Genomic DNA, 19,519 nt, shown 5'->3' with positions numbered 1-19,519 from the left:
TAACGTAAAAATCCATACTTTGGGATTAGACGAACTCTTGAGGAAAGCATTTTCTGCCTCCTGCTGGTTGTGGAAGCATTTTCCCTGCAGAATGTTGTCGAGATGCTTGAAGAAGTGGCAGTCACTTGGCGAGAGGTTAGGTGCATATGGTAGATGAGGCAGAGCTTGGTAGCCCAATTCGTTCAGCTTCTGAAGTGCTGGTTGTGCAGCGTGTGGTCGGGTGTTGTGGAGAATTGGGCTCTTCCAGTTGACCAGTGCTGCGTGCAGATGTTGCAGTTTTCAGTGCTTCTCATCAGTTTGCTGAACATACCTCTCAGATGTAATGGTTTCACTGCGATTCAGAAAGTTGTAATGGATCAGACGGGCAGCAGACCACCAAACAGTGACCGTGACCTTTTTTTTTTGTATTTGACCATGACTCTTTTTTGGTGTAAGTTTGGCTTTGAGAAGTGCTTTGGAGCTTCTTCTCAGTCCAGCCACCGAGCTGGTCGTTGCTGGTTGTCATATAAATCCACCTTTCATCACATGTTGCAATCCAGTCGAGAAATGGTGTGTTGCCTAGAATAAGAGAAGATGGCATTTCAGAACAACAGTTTTTTTTCATTTTCAGTCAGCTCGTAAGGCACCCACTTACAGAGCCTTTTCACCTTTCCACTTCGCTTCAAATGCGGAATGACCATGGAATAGTCAACGCAGAGTTCTTCAGTCACAACTGCAGTGGTAAGAGGATCAGCTTCGATGATCTTCTCAGTTGGTCATTGTAACTTCTGATGGCCAGCCACTACGGTCCTCATCTTCAAGGCTCTCATCTCCTTTGCAAAGTTTCTTGAAACACCACTGCACTGGACGTGCATTAGCAGTTCCTGGGCCAGATGGGCAGTTGATGTAGCGAGTTGTCTCTGCTGCTTTACGCCTCATTTTGAAATCAAATAAGACAATCACACAAATTTGCTTCTCATCTAACATCCTTTCCATAGTCTAAAGTAAATATAAAATAAACAGCGTGGCCACAGGACTGGAAACAGTCAGTTTTCATTCCAATCCCAAAGAAAGGCAATGCCAAAGAATGCTCAGACTACCGCACAATTGCACTAATCTCACATGCTAGTAAAGTAATGCTTAAAATTCTCCAAGCCAGTCTTCAGCAATACGTGAACTGTGAACTTCCAGATGTTCAAGCGGGTTTTAGAAAAGGCAGAAGAACCAGAGATCAAATTGCCAACATCCACTGGATTGTTGAAAAAGCAAGAGAGTTCCAGAAAAACATTTATTTCTGCTTTATTGACTATGCCAAAGCCTTTGACTGTGTGGATCACAGTAAACTATGGAAACTTCTGAAAGAGATGGGCATACCAGACCACCTGACCTGCCTCTTGAGAAGCCTGTATGCAGGTCAGGAAGCAACAGTTAGAACTGGACATGGAACAACAGACTGGTTCCAAATAGGAAAAGGAGTACATCAAGGCTGTATATTATCACCCTGCTTATTTAACTTATATGCAGAGTATATCGTGAGAAACGCTGGACTGGAAGAAACACAAGCTGGAATCAAGATTGCCAGGAGAAATATCAATAACCTCAGATATGCAGATGACACCACCCTTATGGCAGAAAGTGAAGAACTGAAGAGCTTCTTGGTGAAAGTGAAAGAGGAGAGTGAAAAAGCTGGCTTAAAGCTCAACATTCAGAAAACTAAGATCATGGCATCTTATCCCATCACTTCTTGGGAAATAGATGGGGAAACAGTGTCAGACTTTGTTTTTTGGGGCTCCAAAATCACTGTAGATGGTGACTACAGCCATGAAATTAAAAGACGCTTACTACTTGGAAGGAAAGTAATGAACAACCTAGATAGCGTATTCAAAAGCAGAGACATTACTTCGCCAACAAAGGTCCATCTAGTCAAGGCTATGGTTTTTCCAGTGATCATGTATGGATGTGAGTTGGACCATAAAGAAAGCTGAGCACCAAAGAATTGATGCTTTTGAACTGTGGTATTAGAGAAGATTCTTTAGAGTCCCATGGACTGCAGAGGTCCAACCAGTCCATCCTAAAGGAAATCAGTCCTGGGTGTTCATTGGAAGGACTGATGTTGAAGCTGGAAACTCCAATACTTTGGCCACCTGACATGAAGAGCTGACTCATTGGAAAAGACCTGATGCTGAGAAAGATTAAGGGCAGGAGGAGAAGGGGACAATAGAGGATGAGATGGCTGGATGGCATCACTGACTCGATGGACATGGGTTTGGGTTGACTCAGGGAGTTGGTGACGGACAGGGAGGCCTGGCATGCTGCAGTTCATGGAGTCACAAGGAGTCGGACACGACTGATCAACTGAACTGAACTGAATCATTAGCAAAAGAACATAAAGTGAGAAATGTGCGTTGAAGTGGTGTATAACATAACCACATTTATTGAGAATGTATTCCGGTATCAAATGGCAATTTCAACAGTGCTGAAACCACAGTTACCTTTGCACCAACCTAATACTTATAACGATGGGCTGTTGCTTAAGAAGTGAAGATTGGAAGAGTCTGTGGACAAGGTAGGATGGTGAGAAAGTATTGGGTTAATAGGTTGGCATTTTGATTGAAGTAAGTTGGGGAAAACCGATAATCAGTGTTTTAGTGAATAATTCCCTTTGCTGCTGGTGACCAAGTTCAAGGTATGATACTAAAGTAGGGGAACAGATCCCTGAAGAACGGCCAAGACCTGGGAGGCTGTAGTGTTGCCTGTCACCTGAGTGAATGAGAGGACTGTGAAGCAGGGGCCAGAGGTATCAGTGAGCGGAGGAACGTGGTCAGGACGGAGGTGATGGCAAGAGTGCGAAAGCAAGGCTTCGTAGCCAGGTCATTTGCCTCAGACGACGGAAGCGTGTTGGCTGGCTGCAAAGGAGATGGACTGTGTTCAGGCTAGCTGAGTTTCAGTTAAGGCAAGAGAGGAGCTGTTTAGACTGTCTCCAGGGGATCTTCCCGACTCTTTGTCTCAGGGATCAAACCTAGCTCTCCCGCATTTGCAGGCAGATTCTTTACCATCTGAGCCACCAGGAAAGCCCGTTAAGACTATAGAAGCCTTCAAATCATGGAATAGAAGTTCAAAAGAATGGACCGGCACGCTGTGAGATGGAGGGCACAGGTGGAGATACTGTTCAGATCAGGAGAGATAGAGCAGGTCAGGACTGGGGTGAGGATTTAGGTGAAAAGATGATGCAGAGAGACTTGCGTGTCCGGCAGTGCCTGAGGGGCGTGCTGCTGTGCCTGCCGTCTGTGGGGAGGCGGTCCTGATGGCCCTCAGGTGGGGTCCCTCTGCTGCGGTCCCCAGGGCTTTGCTTAGAGAGGTGGCTGCTCTCTGGATGCGGGGACAGCAGGCGACGTACGTGTGAAGCGAGCTAATGGGGCACTTCTCTCCCCTCACCTGTTTACATATAAGAAAATAGAAGTAGCGAACATTACCTATTCCACACCTAGTTTAGTTTAAAAAGCTAAACTAAAACAGTATTCTGATATTCACATAGTAGGTACTCAGCAAAAGATGAGTATTTTTAGTGTTTTTGTCTTTTTATAAAGCAACACAGAACAGAATAGCTCATGTCTTAGAGCCATGTATTTGAATGCTTTAAAGATACCCATTTTCTTACATGGCTCAACTCAACATGTACTAAATGTCTCCTGTACGCAAAATGGATCTGTGTCAGGAGAATAAAGGGGACTCTGCCCTTGTGAACTTTAGAATCTAATGGAAGAAACCAGTCAGTGATAATACAGAGAAAATCCTATATAGAAATAAAAAGACCTTATGGAGAGGGAAATTATGAAGTCTGTGTAACATGTTCAAGGAGAATTCTTGGAGGAAGTTTTGTAGCTTTTGGACTGATTCTTAATAGTAATTTCATAGGCAGAAAGGGTATTCCAGAACATCGGAGAGCCGTAAATAAGAGCACGGCTGTAGAACAGACGAGCGTGTGGTCTGCCTGGAGAACACGGATAAGCGGTGGGGCCGCAACCAAGCGGCCCAGGCCTCCCCTCCCACTCCCCCTCTACAGGAGTTAGCAGCAGCAAAGGGGCTTTACAGACTTGCCTGTCTTCTTAATAAAGGACCCCTGAAAGTGATGGAAGGCTAGATAGGTTGTGAGAAAGTGAAAAAAAAAAAAAAAAAACCTGTACACAGATCAGTAGGCAGGAAGTTCTGATGGTGCAGATAACAGAGGCGGAGGAAGCAGATGCGGGTGGATATGGCAGCAACAGAGATGATCGGGGGAAACAGTGGGGTGACCCAGCGAACAGGGCGGTCAACACAGGCAGGGGATCGGTTGTCTTAGTGTGGACTCCTGTTGGGAAGTCTCCCCTGGCCTCAGTCCACTGTCAGACTGCAGCTCAGGCATAGGCAGAGGCGGCGGGAGGGGCCGGCGGGAAGAGAACCGTTCCCTTGCTTGGTACTGTGAACAGCTTTTCAGAGAGAGACGCGTCTGAGAAGAACACAGTTTTAATTGGCTGCCTTGTTTCAAAAAGCTCTCTCCTGATGTAGTTTCCTGACGAGGGCAGATGACTGATAGGAGTAGTAGAAGGGAACTGGACCATCTCTAGAAGCCTTCCACATGAGACAATAACAGAGCGGCTGACTTCTCAGAGCTATCTCACTAGACCCTAATAGAGTGGGGACTGAAATCCGAAACTCCTGAATCCTGACCCAGATACTCAGTGATGTATCTGAAAAAAATGAAATGTTAGTCTATAGCTTTGTAAATTGTAAAACAATACACTGATGATTTAAGCACTTTCCATGCTTTTGTATTTCATCAGTTAATCCCAGCAGGGAATTCTCTTTGAGTCTGGCAGGACTGCAAGCATATTGTTTTAGAGAAAGTTCTACGTATGACAAGTGAAAGTGAAGGTCGCTCACTTGTGTCCAACTCTTTGCGGCCCCATGGATACAGTCCTTGGAATTCTCCAGGCCAGAATACTGGAGTGGGTGGCCTTTCCCTTCTCCAGGGGATCTTCCCGACCCAGGAATAGAACTGGCGTCTCCTGCATTACAGGCGGATTCTTTACCAACTGAGCTACCAGGGAAGACATTTGAAAAGACAAAAGTATATATTTGGTGATAGACAGTCTCCACCCTAGAATGTAAGTTCAGTGAGAACATGGACCTTAGTTTTTCATCTCTGTATCACTAGCTCCTGGGAGAAATATCTGATATAGAAAAGATTCTCAGTAAGTAACTGATGAGTGAGTGAATTCACAGGTGAATCAGTGAAAGAAATGGACTCTCTGAACCCAGAAGTTAGGGGGCTCTGGGAACAATGTAACACGATACTGTGGAGAAGAGGAAGAGTGTTCCAGCGGTTCCTTTCTCGGGAAACATTAACATGTTTGTATGACTAGGTCTTAAAACTGAGTCAATTGCTGTAAGAAAATTTGTATATTTAATATTATGTTCAGTATTAATATAGTAAGCAGTAAATTGTCTGTTAAGTACTTTCAACAAAATTTCTACATTCTTCCTGTTCAGTTTTTCAAATGTATTTTTAAAATATATTGTATTGGAAATATTTTCAGACCTTATTTTATTGAAAACACATTTTGTTTTTGTTTTTGTTCAGTTTTAATCGCTTGGATCTACCACCATATAAGAGTTACGAACAACTGAAGGAAAAACTTCTTTTTGCAATAGAAGAAACAGAGGGATTTGGACAAGAATGAATGTGGCTTCTTGTCTTGGAGGAGCTCTTGCATTTAAATACCCCAGCCAAGAAAAGTTGCACAGATAGTGTATATAAGCTGTTCATTCTGTACAGTGAATTTTCTGAATCTCTCAAAAGTATAAATGTTTTCCGTTCTTCCACAGAAATATGCAAAACAGCTCATCCTTTTCTACTTTATTTATTGTTCCCTTGAAATGACTGACCAGGAAAAAAAAAAAATCATCCTTAAATTTTGAAGCAAGCGAGAGACTTTATTAAAAATAAGTATATATCTGTATAAGCATATGTGATCATGGCTCTAGTTTTATAGAGCTTAGGGCGTATTAAACGTGACAGCCACTCACCCGAAAATAGTCTGGATTCGCTTTACCTTGTTTCTGATATCCGGGGAAGAAGTTCAAATTGCTCCGTGGGTTTTTCCCTGATGTAACATCTCTTGAGGGTGTTTAGCTGCATGGCTGTTCAGGAAGGTATTAAGGGCTTAGGCCAAAATCTTACTTTGAATATGTTAAAAAAAAAGTGCTGCTGGCTTTTCTTAAGATGGGTGCTTGAACCTGTCAGTTTATTTTAAATAAATATAGTAGTTGAAAATTTTCCCTCTTTGCTACATCCCTAATACAGTCAGTCAAGGTCATTAATGAAACCGTAACTTATGAGTAAATCATATACTAGATCTACTACCATTTAGTTTATTCTGGAAATTGGGGAGAATTCACTGAGCAGCATAGAGGTTTGTTTACATGTTACTTTGGGATGCTAGGTATTTGTGGAATTAAACAGAATCAGGCACTAATGTACTTTAGTTTTAATATCTATGATGTTCTTTCAATACAGAATAAATTGATATAATTTGATACTTAGGAACATATAAATAGGTAATGTGAACTTTTCTGCTTTTGTGTTCGAAATTTTGGTTTTATAAAATCAGATGGATTGAAGACTTACATAAGCATCTAAATATTCAAATAAGTCTAATGATTTCCTATTACAGTTTGAGTATCTTCATTCATTCATATCTTAAATTCATGAAAGTTCTATGTATCTGAATAAGCATATAAAAAATATTTTGGTCTTCCCCCCTTTTTATATAAATTATTATTTTTGTCCTAGGTAAATACTTTGTTTTTCATTATCAAAGACATTTACTGATCTACAAAAATGTGTAACAATCTGATGCGAATGATATTAATGCTGCTTTAGCAAGTGGGGCTTCCTTATTAATATAAAAATTTAAATTTCCACTTGTATCATTATTTCAGTATACACTATAAATTTCATTAACTTAAAATTTTTTTAACCATGGGAACTGACATCTTAGAATGTTACCAGTAACATTTCACTAAGTACATACAGATAATACTAGTATACAATTTAACTTCTCTAGACGATACTTTTTGCTTTGCCAAAACTTTTCCTACGTATTTAGATTGTTTTACATTTTTATTTCAGAATTCATAGTAAAGATGAAATAAAAGTCAGTGATCCACTTGGTTGAATACTTTTCCCAAATCCTCATTCCTGACTTTCTAGTTATTCTTATGCCTAAAGAATGAAAAACAAGAGAACGAGTGTATAGGACGGCTTAGGCATGAGAGGGTGCCCAGTCTTGGAAAGGGCCACTTGACTTAGCCGAGGGCAGTGCCGCTGAGGAGCTTTGCTGAGACAGCGGTGGCTGTCGCCCAGCGTGCGGGAATGGCCGTGCAGGTCTCACGAAGCTCTCAGGGTGCCCGTGCCTGCCTCCTCACTCCAGGTCCACAGGGGGCTTGAGAGAGGAAACCAGCATCCTGGAGAGCTCGTCAGGCGCTTCTGTCGTGTTATTCCTAGAAATCCAGGCCTGTATGCAGGATATCCCGGCTTGTCTTGCACTCTGGCCGTGAGAGGAACCTGAGACCTGTGTCCTCCCCTCCCTTGGCAGTGCCCGTCCTGGGCTGGGCCGAGCAGAGAGAAGTCGAGTGCAAGGCCCCCGGTGCCCAACCACAACCCCGCAGTGAGTGCAGAGGCGGTCCCAGCGCCCTTCACCCCCAGCCCTGCGCGTCAGTGCATGGGTCCACCCATCAGAGCAGCTGCCTGCCTGCCAGGGAGAGAGGCCACCAGTGCGGTTTGTGTGTTCAGTGCTTGCAGGGCAAAAGGGCTAACCAGCACTTCCGCCCTTGGGCCTCAGGTCAGACGCCTAGCTTTTTCAGTTTTCAAAACTAGGTAGGTTGGTGCACCAGCAGTGCTGTCAGGCAATACCTTTTCTGTTCATAAAAAGGACCCCTGACTGTTAGGTCCAGACTGGGAAGACTCCAGATACTTGACAGGAAACCACAGCTGCAGACTTCCTGGGATGGGAAAACTCTTAAGGGCCTGTCCCTTTGGGATTCCCGAGCTGTGACCCGGCGCGATGGTCGTTGCGGAGCTGCATGGATGCGCTGCTCCGGACACTGCTGGAAGGTCATCCGAATGTCGGGAAGCCTGACACCGACCACCTGGGCCAGCTTGGGTTTTGTCCATCTGAGTGAACTGGTGCCAGATGAAGCCTGTCACCACGGGCTTTTTGAGTCTGAATATTTGGTTGAACCTCCAATGGGCATTACAGAATCAACCAGAAATATTATCTGGCTGAAGTAGGTAACAAAAAAAATTTTTAAAGGCAGGGGGAACCCAAACCAATAACAAAGAGTAATAGTCCAAAAGTGGCACCTTCTGTGCTCACTTCCGCAGCACATACACTGTAGTTGGAACAGCAGTGGCATCTCCTAAATTCCAAATTTTCTCTCCCCAGTCTTTGACCAAGGACAATCAGATGTTAATGGCATTTTTAAATATTTACTGATACTCCTGTAAATACATGTTTAATCCTCAAAATTCCATTAAGTTCTCAGGGTGTTTTGTTTTTTCCTTGATGTAATTATGTTTATTTTAAAAAGTGAGTCTGAGAAAAATCATTTTTACAAAATCTATAACTAGTCCACTCAGGAAAATTTCTGGCAGCAAGAGTAGGATGACAGCCACCTTCCAAGTCAGATGTCTGCTGTCATCCTTAAAGTAACAGGTGCACAAGAAGGGGCAGTTGTGATCCCCCGTAGCCCATGTCTGTGGTATGCTTAGAAGACAGAATACGGCAAACTTCTGCTGACATGTACATGGGGAAATAGGCATCTCAAACTAGCAGTCCGCTCTGGAACACAAGAGCCGAGTCAAGTGGGCACTGCCCAGGAAGGGGAATAATGGGGCCCCAGGGCTCATTCCCGAAAGCAGCAGTTCTCATCCAGAGTGGAGAAATGCCAGGAAGCAGTGTGAGACCTAGGAGGTCAGACTCCTGGGAAGTCAAAAGAGGCTGAAAACGCACACAATCAGAATCTCAGGAAGATACCACTTCTTGGAGACGGGGGAGCTACTCCTTTGTAAAGGGGGGGAAAGAAACATAGCAGCTCTATAGAAGACCTGGCAACCACACTCCTGGACGTTTATCCCACAGAGATGAAAGGTATGCTGATAAAGGTCATACCTTATGTTCATAGCAGCCAAAGTTGGGAAACCACCCAAATGCCCCAAGGTGGCTAGTTGAAATAAACTGGTACACCCATACAATGAAATAGAGTCAGCAATAAAAAGGAACTGTTGACTAAATTTAGATGGATCTCAAATGAGTTATGCTGAATGAAGAAAGCCAATCTCTCAGGATCACATTCTGTATGATTCATTTATATAATGTTTTTGAAATGACAAGATTGTGGAGAACTACAGAGAATTATTAGCAGTTGTCAGGATTAGGGATGGTGGCAGGGAATGTGTATGACTGTGAGGGACAGCACTAAGTTTTTGTGATGGAACAGTTCTGTGTCTCCACTGTGGCAGTTACAGAAATTTACGTGTGACACAACTGCGCGGATGACACGCGCGCGGGGACTTAGAAGTGGTAACACCTGAACACAGTCTGGGGACTGTGCAGTCTCCTGGCTTGGGTACTGAACTGCAGTGACCTGTCACCATCGAGGCACGCTGAGGGGAGGGTCCGCAGGACCTCTCTGAGTAGTACTTCTTGGCAACTTCTTTTGAATCTACTGCAAAGGAAAAAAATTTTAAATAGCTCTACATAATATCAAAGACAGATCCTCCCCTCCATAAAAGGCTTTATGACTAAAAGAAATCTTATTTTATAAAACTATTTCATTTTGTAAATTACTGAGGGTGTTACTGAACTAATCCAAACTCCTTACCTCCCATCTGATAAAGTGGCATTGCTGGTCATTAAATACATACAAAAAATGTCATACCTCCAAAAAATACATCCAAAGTCACTCTAAAGAGAAAACTGAAAACGAGGGCTAAACAGGAAAAAAAAAAAAAAAAAACAGTAAAATCCTTAAACACAATATACTAGTCTGAATTATATCTAAATAATTGCAGACATTAAAAAAATCCAAATTAGAAATTCAGAACTGGACCAAAACACATGAAGATGTGAAATGCCTACTAACAGGGGAAAACAAAAAACTGAAGAAAAACATCTCAAAAGTGAAGACAAGCAGTGACTATCAGAGAACGGGATAAATACAAACGTCAAGGAAGATCTCGTACACACAGAAGACGGGACGGCGCTTCTCTAAAGGTGGTCAGTGAGGCCATTCTGGAAGGAGGGACGGTTTGAAAGACAACTGGACTGGCCTTTTTAAAAAGTCAATGCTGTGAGAGAAACAGATGGGTTACTGTTCTAGATTTTAAAAAACTTAAGGTGGAAAACAATGCAATGTATGATCTTTGGATCTTGGTTTCTAGAAGTATAAGACATTTTGGGACATTTAAGGATATTTGAGTACGGCTGGATATTAAAGAATTGTTATTAACTTTCTAGTTGTAATATGAATTTGTGTTTGTTTAGAAGGATGTCTTTATTCTGAGACAATACTGAAATATTTAGGGATGAAATATGTTGTCTATTATTTCAGAAGTTTACAGATACTTGTAAATATATGAATACACATAAGTAAAACACAGCAGAAGATTAGCAACTGTTGAATCAGAGATGGGTATACACAGTCTGGTACTTTTGAGTGTTTGCTTCTGTTTGAAAATATACATGATAACCACAAAGAGTACATACCCACACTGTATGTTTTCCCTTTGAGAAAACTACCCACACATACACTCAGATGTCTCTAAGTGACATTCAAGACACCACTTCTCACAGAATTTAGGGTCTGCACTGGCGGCACCCCAGGGGTCACTGTCCTGTTTAACACCCTCGTTCCCATTTCTCCTTGAGTTCCACGTTCCTTTCACCCATTAGGGAATAGACTTTGGGCTCGCCTAGAGACAAAATCAATCCACTTTTAAGACTACCTCACGTTTTAAAAAAGAAAACACTCCATTTTCAGCCCTCTCCTGACTGAGCTCTTTCCTTATGCAGGCTGGCTCCAAGACACATCAGTTAACTGCTTTATCCCAAGAACCCCATCACGCTGAGCTCCTGTCACTGTTGCTTCTCTGCAAGGGCTCAGCTCTTCAGTCCCACTTGAAAATGCACCCCTCCTAAGCCAGCGCTTCCACACCGCAGCATTCCTTTCTTGATCCCCATCCTGATGTGCTGCAGTCCCCCTTAGCAATCTCACGCCCTGCTGTATCGCTGGGAGCTCGGGGCAGTCATCTCCGCCTCTAAGCCATGGAGACGTCTCTACCACTCTTGTGGGAATCATTTCTTTTGCCTTGTTATTTGTGAAGAAATCTAGAATTTTGTATTTATCTGTTAAATGGTCACAACGTTAAAAGAACAGCCACAGAACTATAGTTAATGTATTTATTATCTTTAAAATCTGATGAAAAGGCAATGCTCCTTAGATACTTCATTGAAAAATTCTCAGTTCTTGTCACTGAAACCTGTGAGTAACTGGGCAGCTTCTGTCTGTATCTAAAATGGAAGAATGCATATGATAAATAAACAATACAGCACAGAGATCAACTTCTGAAACAAGTTTATAAAGTAGTTTCTAAGAGTTTCAAAAAAGCCAGGCGAGTACACCAAGGATAAAGTCTCTCAGAGAGCTCCGGGATGAGACTTGGCGAGCTCTCACAGCGCACATCCCCCGCCCTCTGGGTTAGAAATCGTGTCTGGTCTGTTACATACAGACCTGTCAAACAGGAACCACTCTGTATTGTAGTGAGTAATTCATACCTGTTTGTTGATAGTAACTGAATATTTGCTATGCGTGTGTGTTCAGTCATGTCCAGCTCTTTGCAACCCCATGGACTGTAGCCCGCCAGGCTCCTCTGTCTGTGGGATTTTCCAGGCAAGAATACTGGAGTGGGTTGCCATTTCCTTCTCCAAAAACATTTGCTATATACATTTGAAATAAGCACTATTGTTTAATCATATGCGTTTAGACAATGACATTTTTAAAGCCGTTCTTGATTCCCCTTTCCTTCACGTGCCTCAGTAGAAACCCGTCTGCCTTGTTCACCGGAGATGCTTTACCTGTTTATCCTCCTCTGTGTGCGCTGGGTAGTCCTTGGCCTTTGTTAGCCAGAAAGCAGCGAGCTTTTTGTTGTGCAGCTTCAAATATGTCTTTCCTAGAAGGAGCAAGTTTTTGCTGTAGAAGTTTGGATCCACTGTATGTAAGAAAGAAAAAGAATTTATATTTTATCTCCGATGAAACAGTATTGCTCTTATTTTGAAAGGCTTAAATTTTCTGGTCTAAACGCTGATACAGTAGGGCCCCTCCATTTGAACAAGACCCATTCTGAAAGCGCACACATTCGTACATCTGGTTTGTTCCTAAGTCCAACAAAGTTAGCCTAGGTAGCCAACTAACACAATGGGCTATGTAGTACTGTATTGGAATACTTCCCACCCAAATAATACATTAAAGAACTTTACAGTGCAGGACACGGCTGGCATCCAGGGGCTGGCACTAAGCAGGCAGACAGGAAGAGTTATTCTGTGGAGGAGGAGGAGGGGGGGAGACGGCAGAGCTGAAGGGCCGTCAGCACAGGAGATACCAGCCACAGCCCTGCCGCGCTCCCACCTGCTTCTGGACCTTCTGGGCTTGAGTGAAGACCCTGCGCCTACACAGCACTGCCCAGCGCACGGAAGCGCACAAGCTTGCAAGGGACAGGCACACTGACAGTGTGCACCAGACACGTGAACTAACAACTGTCTCTTCAGGGTCCCAACTTAAGGGACTTACTGTAATATGCCAGGCTAATGAGGATTCTCTTTTGCTCAACTACTCCTATCAACAAATTTTGAGATAATTGCTATTTTTTGAGTGTCTACTTTGTGCTAGCCATTTATATTACACATATTTCTTATTTTCACAGCAATTTTATAAAATTGGTACTCCATTTAATAGATGAAACCCTGAGGGGGTCCTGATAGACAGTAAGCCCCCCCTCTTTTGCTCCCTGGATCCTAAGTGCCTAGAGCAGCGCCTCGAACTGTACTCAGTATGCACTTGCTGCCTGAGTAAATGAAGTCATGATGATTCTGTGTGTGTTGTGTGTGTGTGTGTGTGTGTGTACACACACATCTGATCAGCCTTTACTGCATGTGGGCTATGTTTGGTGGTGGTGTAGTTGCCAAGTCACGTCTGACTCTGTGACCCCAAGGACTGCAGCCCACCAGGCTTCTCTGTCCACAGATTCTCCAGGCAAGAATACTACAGTGGGCTGCCATTTCCTTCTCCAGGGATCCTCCTGACCCAGGGATCAGACCCCTGTCTCCTGCATTCCAGGCAGATTCTTTACTGCTGAGCCACCAGGGAAGCCCGTGGGCTATGTCTAAGGACAGATGAAGTCTCTGCTCTTTTGGAATTTATAATGAAAAGCAGTGACAAGCAGAAGCACATCTGAATGTAACAGAATAAAAAGACGGCTCTGACTGGAGCACCAATTTTAAAGTTCTATGGGAACCAAAAAAAGCAGCCAAGAGGTTACACCTGGGCTGACTTTTGGGGGCCGAACAGAATTTTAACATCAAAGTGGAGAATACGTTTGGCTGAAGCAAAAATGTGAACAAAAAGCCTATGAAGGAAAGCATGGGACCGTCTTACTGCATTAATTCTATAGTTTCCTCCTAACAACCTGGGACCCTTCTATATTTAAAGCATAATTTTTCCCGGATGTGTTTTATGATTAACTACATTTGTTTCTTAACCCAAACTTGTTTTACTTCTTTAATCCGAAGATGTTTGTAAGCTGCCATGCTGATGTGCCTAAGGCTCCCTCGGAGTTACGCACTCCGTCCCTCCGCCCCCGCTTAGGCCGCCCTTCGGCAAGTCTGCCCAGCATTCTGTGCTGAGCAAGGAGGGCACCACGTGCGCAGAAGACAGTCCCGTCCTCCCTGAATTTCGCTCCAGACAGGGAAACAGTCACACTGTGGACTGACAGGGCCATGAAGGGGAAAATAAAGGGCACTAAAAGCATGGGAGGAGCTTCTAAACCAAACATCAGCCGTAAGCAAAGGCCCCTGAGAGGAGGGGACGGTACAGTGAAGCCTGGAGGATGATGGAATTGCCAAGGGTCATTTGGCTCCACAAAAGTATGACCGTGTTCTTCTCAGCAACCCAAATGTTTAAGTCTCTTAAGGTGCTTTTTTAACTTTATAAGTTTCTTTGAGAAAAATGCATTCCCACATCATACCCGTAGTACGTAAAACTACCATCATGAGAGGATATCAATGGAAGGTCATTAACAGTAAATCAGAATTAACACATAACAGAGTTAACATTCAGACAAAATTCTTTAGAAGAAATGTGGTTCAAAAATGCTTTGCTATTATGAAAACATTTGAACAAGTCCATATGAGTAGGCTCTCAAATTTAGTATAAACTGTTTTAACCTTCTCATTAAACTTTATAGACATATATTGGCGATGTTTTTTTCAGGGGGGGTGGGAGTATCTGGACATTAGGCTTCTGTCTCTGACGTCTCTAGTTTCTGCCGTTAGAAAGGATAAACACAGGCTGATGTTTTCTAGGCTGGCTGTTTGTTCAAAGTAAGAGTAACAGAAAACTCTTCACCACAAAAGGCTATCTGCAACAGAACAAAGACTGAGCTGGTTTAGAGCAGAGAGTCCTCATTTAAATGCCATCTGAAATTTGCTAAGACAGTTGATCTTTAAAAAGTTTTTTTGTAACTCTGTAAGGTGACAGGTGTTGACTAGACTTGCTTTTGTGATCGTTTCATGATGTCTGAATAGTTTCATGATGTCTGAATATCAAGTCATGCTGTACACATGAAGCTAATACATGTCAATTCTACTTTGGTGTTAAAAAATAAAAATTCTAAATGAAGATAAATACATGCTTCTGATTAGCTGTGCGATCTTAAATAAAGAGTTACTCTGTCAAAGCCTCCTCCCAAAAAGGAAGGCTGAATTACATCAAATGAAGGACCGTTAGAACTGCAGCTCTGAATTCACTAAGTCTATTTCTCAGGTGATCGTCACTAAAAAAGGACTTTTAAAAATTATTTGAGGACTTCCCTCATGGTACAGTGGACGGGAATACAGGGGACATGCGTTCTACCCCGGTCTGGGAAGACCCCACAAGCCGTGAGACCACTCAGCCCGTGCGCCACACGAGATGCCACCACAGCGAGAGGCCCAGGCCCACAGCAGAGCAGCCCCCACGTGCTGTAACCAGAGAGAAGCAACAAAGACCCCGCACCCATCAACAAATAAATAACTGAAAAATTATCTGGCAGTGTCTAGCTCAAAAAGAAGTTTATGAAGTATAGCAGAACAAATAATTTCGTTTAAAAAATTACTATTACATGTCTGACACTCATACAGTCATATGAAATAAAAAGGTTACCTTGCTCTGCCCTGTGAAAGTAGCCCAGGGCCTGTCAAAAACACAAAAGCCCAGATACATTGAAGGATTAAAACACAGTAATGAAAAAGCATTGTTCAAAAGATCTATTCCTACATTAAATATAGGAAGTAAATCAAACCATCCTAAAATAATGATCCCCTTAAGTAACAGCCAATTCACCAACAGTGAGAGTTAACACAGCAAAACTGAACACAACACTATTAACTCATCAGAATACAGACTACAGCATGTGGACCATTTCTAGTAATAACTTGACTGTTACTCAGAAAGGGCTGGAACCAGCGTCACATGAAGAGAGGAAAGATCATTATCATGTGCAACTCAGATCATTCTGACATTTTCCTTCTTCAATCAGAACAGTGGCTTTATGAATAAAAACCAGATAAAATCAAAAGCTGTGTTTACAGTGATACACAGGTTGGGCCAATGCATCTGTAAGAGTCCTTTGTAATGGACATCCCTACATAAGAGGTTCATGTCCACCTGAAAGTCGCTGCTAAGTCCCACTTAAAACTTTTCATAGCACGTTAACTGACACTTGATCTTTTAGATACATAGCTAATTTGTCAGAGTAGAGATGATTCTGTCTTTTTTGTGAGAATGCATTCTTTTCAATAAAAATATTTCACAACTCTACGTCAAATTCTACACTACAGCTTCACAGAAAACACTGTGATACAAGCTCATGGGAAAACGTTTCTTAACCGTCTCCTTCCTTACCCTGAAAATTTTGTGATCAGTAAACCCAAAATACGTGCCCTGAAATGGCCTCGTATCTATCAATACGAACATGCTCTAATTCCCAGACAGACGCCTGTTGTCTTACAGAATGTCTGCCGTCGGGGCCTCCAGGGAAGCCTAGAATGTGTCCCTAAAATATCCTGCTCTATTTTATAATTTTCATGTTACAGATTTCAAACAGAAAATGAAGGTAGCTTTTAGCCATGGGGTTCTTTAGCTGCAATATACCAGAATGATCAGCCATTCACCTAATGGGGAAACAAACACTCACCATCACGGATCCTAAGCATTAGGCCTCTGTGATAAGAGCCGCACGGGGCCGTCAGAACGTGCCGGCGGCCCTCACTGCTCAGGGCTCCGGATGAGCGGACACCGCAGCGGCCCAGCGGTTAAGAAACCAGACTAACCAACAAAGGACCTCACACTACCTCCTCATAGGTGGAGCTAGGCGGGGTTGCAAACAGCACTTTAGCAATCCTTCTTTGATACCAAGGCATTTCAGCAAATGTGTAACACCTATAGGGAAAGAAAATGACACATATATTCAAATTGCACCTTCTTTTTTCTCTTAAAGAGCACTAAGCATCGTAACATATCTAAAAGGAATCTTCTACTGTATATTTAAACAGCTCATACTTCTTGCAATATCCAGTAGGTTAATATTTATACTGAGTTATTTACAGACTGACTGATACTGCTCCATCGATCATGGTGTATTTTGTGACTAGTTGTAAACAGAAAGCAATATTTATAATAGTAATGATACTACAGTGTATCATTCATCACTGAGTACTCACTTTGTACAAAGTGCTGAGCTGAGTGATTCTCTCATCTACTCCTTACAATAATGAGATACAATCATTATCCCTAATTTTTTGCATAAAACTAACTCAGAGGAGTTTTTAAAAAATCAAGAAAAATAACAAAACATGGTATATTAAAAGGTTAATTTAAAAAAGTAACATCAAAACTCTCGACAACTTTCTGAAATAAGGAGGAAAAAAGTGTTCGATCTTTGATGAGCGTCTGAAATCCTTGAGAAAGAAACTGTAGTTCATTCATGTTTGGTCACCAGCATCTGAATTATTGCCCCTCAATTACCATTAATTCTCACTCAGTCAGTGTTTTGTTAAACATGTCCTTTATCCAGTACTTACTTCTCTTTTAAAGGGTATTTACTTCTCTTTAAAGAGAGTTTGATACAGGACTTTGCACCGCTCACGCTGCTGCTCCTGCTAAGTTGCTTCAGTCATGTCCAACTCTGTGCAACCCCGTAGACGGCAGCCCACCAGGCTCCCCCATCCCTGGGATTCTCCAGGCAAGAACACTGGAGTGGGTTGCCGTTTCCTTCTCCGACTGCACCCCTCATAGAAGACAATAAATACTCAGCTCTGTAGATCACACGTAAAGAAAATGGTGGTAAACCTAAGACTCTCAAACCAGTAAGCATTTAACACACTGGTGTATGCTCATACCAGCAAAATAAGGATGCACTTTGAACAGAGATTACATAAAAATGGAAAGATACTAAAATTCCTCAGATGAATCACACTGTATTTGACACACTTTGAAGATACAAAGACCCTCTGAGGCCATCCTATTCTTACTATATAGTTAGCTTAATCCAATTCCATTTAGTCTGGTAAATGAGAAGACTCTTTCCCAAAAAAGGGAATGTAAGGTTTAATGAAAAGTTTCAATGCCTTTTTAGTCTTAGTACCTGTTTCTAAATAGTCTGAATCAGTGTTTAACAAAGTTACAATCAAATTTAGTATTTTCTAAATTTTTCTAAATACTAAATAACCAGTACAACTGTAAGTTAATCTAATGGATTAAACACTCTTGACCCCCAAATATTTTAAACATTTTACTTTTTTATATACTACAAAATAAGATCATAGTAAGTACCACTGAAATATTAAGAAATTTTCTTACCAAATACCCATAAGGTGAATTGAAGTAGCATCTTTAGGGTTCAGTTCAATTGCTTTCTAACAAGAAATGAGAAAATGAATCATACTTGTTTTCTAAACACCAATAAGTACTTTACCATATTTGCTGACAAAACCTATGATTTTTTTTTTAAATTGCAACCCAGAATTTCAATTTTTCTATGATAACACCAATTTTCTTCCTTTTGACTCTTTAAATTTATTTCAGCACACTATTAATTACTTAGGTTACTATTTTATAAGATTCAGAAACTGATGGCAGGATGTAGCAAGAGGAAAGAAAACAAAATCTGTAAATGAATCAAATTTGAAAACAGTAACAATATATCGCTCTCAGTTACATCTTCAAGATTAAAGGAAAATGAAATAATAGTTCTTTGTGGCAAGTCCTATATGACTGTTAAGTAAAATTATTCTTTGTTAGAACAACAAAATACATAATTTTAGAAAGTCTCTTCCTATGTGCCAATTTGGTTTAACTTCCCCATCTATATTTAAGAAAAGAATAAATACTGCTTATTCATAGAATTCATTAATAGAATAATTATGTACAATATAAAATATACTGATAGTCTCCCTAATTTCTATTTACTATGTGGAAGTCCTATATGAATTAATGTAAAGCATAAACTATAGAAACAACTTTTAAAAAATTATTCCTCTATTTTTCATTATTTTGTTGAAAACCACTAAGGAAATCTCACAGATTAATGTTAATCCTATTAAACATAATTTTTTTAAAAAGCCCTTTTTAAGACTTCCTAGCTTACACTTTTCTATAAAAACACATTTTCATTTTCAGTTGACAATGTGTGAAATACACATTTTTAAGTACCTGTACTGGTTACCAGAGTAACTCTGAAGTCAGACCAAATAGGGTTCAAATCACAGCTCAGTGACCTCTAACTTTTTGACCCCAGCAAGTTCTATATTCTTTCCAAGCCTGAGTTTCTTCTTGTACAGAATCAGGAAAGCAGTACACTTAACTTATAAAGTGAAGTTGCTCAGTCGTGTCCGACTCTTTGCAACCCCATGGACTATAGCCTACCAGGCTCCTCAGTCCCTGGAATTTTCCTGGCAAGAGAACTAGAGTGGGTTGCCATTTCCTTCTCCAGGGGATCTTCCCAACCCAGGGATCGAACCCTGGTGTCCTGCACTGCAGGCAGACGTTTTACCATCTGAGCCACCAGGGAAGCCTTATAAGGTTGTGGTAAAAATTAAATGAGAAAGTTAACAGGAGGTGCTTAACACTAATATTTTCTATCATCAGAGTCATCATTATTTTTACTTTTTTGTAAGTCTCATAATGT

General features: G+C 41.6%; 2 protein-coding genes across 26 annotated transcripts in view; one reads left to right on the top strand and one right to left on the bottom strand.

Annotated features, from left to right (window-relative positions):
• Positions 1-16,124, top strand: part of WWP1 (WW domain containing E3 ubiquitin protein ligase 1) — a 156,772-nt gene extending 140,648 nt beyond the window's left edge. For all 19 annotated transcript variants that reach the window (XM_042254512.2, XM_027973247.3, XM_060393959.1 and 16 more), the window contains one exon: positions 5,600-16,124. In XM_042254512.2, coding sequence (XP_042110446.1) covers positions 5,600-5,699 — 100 coding nt within the window. In that variant the 3' untranslated portion in view covers positions 5,700-16,124. The remainder of the gene's footprint in view (positions 1-5,599) is intronic.
• Positions 11,467-19,519, bottom strand: part of RMDN1 (regulator of microtubule dynamics 1) — a 30,738-nt gene continuing 22,685 nt past the window's right edge. For 6 of the 7 annotated variants that reach the window (XM_060393974.1, XM_042254517.1, XM_027973248.2 and 3 more), the window contains 5 exons: positions 18,193-18,248; positions 16,686-16,773; positions 15,496-15,526; positions 12,156-12,289; positions 11,467-11,591 (listed from right to left, as the gene is read on the bottom strand). In XM_060393974.1, the coding sequence (XP_060249957.1) occupies positions 11,541-11,591; positions 12,156-12,289; positions 15,496-15,526; positions 16,686-16,773; positions 18,193-18,248 (360 nt within the window). In that variant the 3' untranslated portion in view covers positions 11,467-11,540. The remainder of the gene's footprint in view (positions 11,592-12,155; positions 12,290-15,495; positions 15,527-16,685; positions 16,774-18,192; positions 18,249-19,519) is intronic. The other variant, XM_027973250.2, reaches the window with a different exon arrangement.

The sequence above is a fragment of the Ovis aries genome, chromosome 9, assembly GCF_016772045.2.
Source record: "Ovis aries strain OAR_USU_Benz2616 breed Rambouillet chromosome 9, ARS-UI_Ramb_v3.0, whole genome shotgun sequence".
Taxonomy (NCBI): Eukaryota; Metazoa; Chordata; class Mammalia; order Artiodactyla; family Bovidae; genus Ovis; species Ovis aries.
The sequence above is the reverse complement of the archived record's forward strand: the minus strand, read 5'-3'. Positions and strand labels throughout refer to the sequence as shown.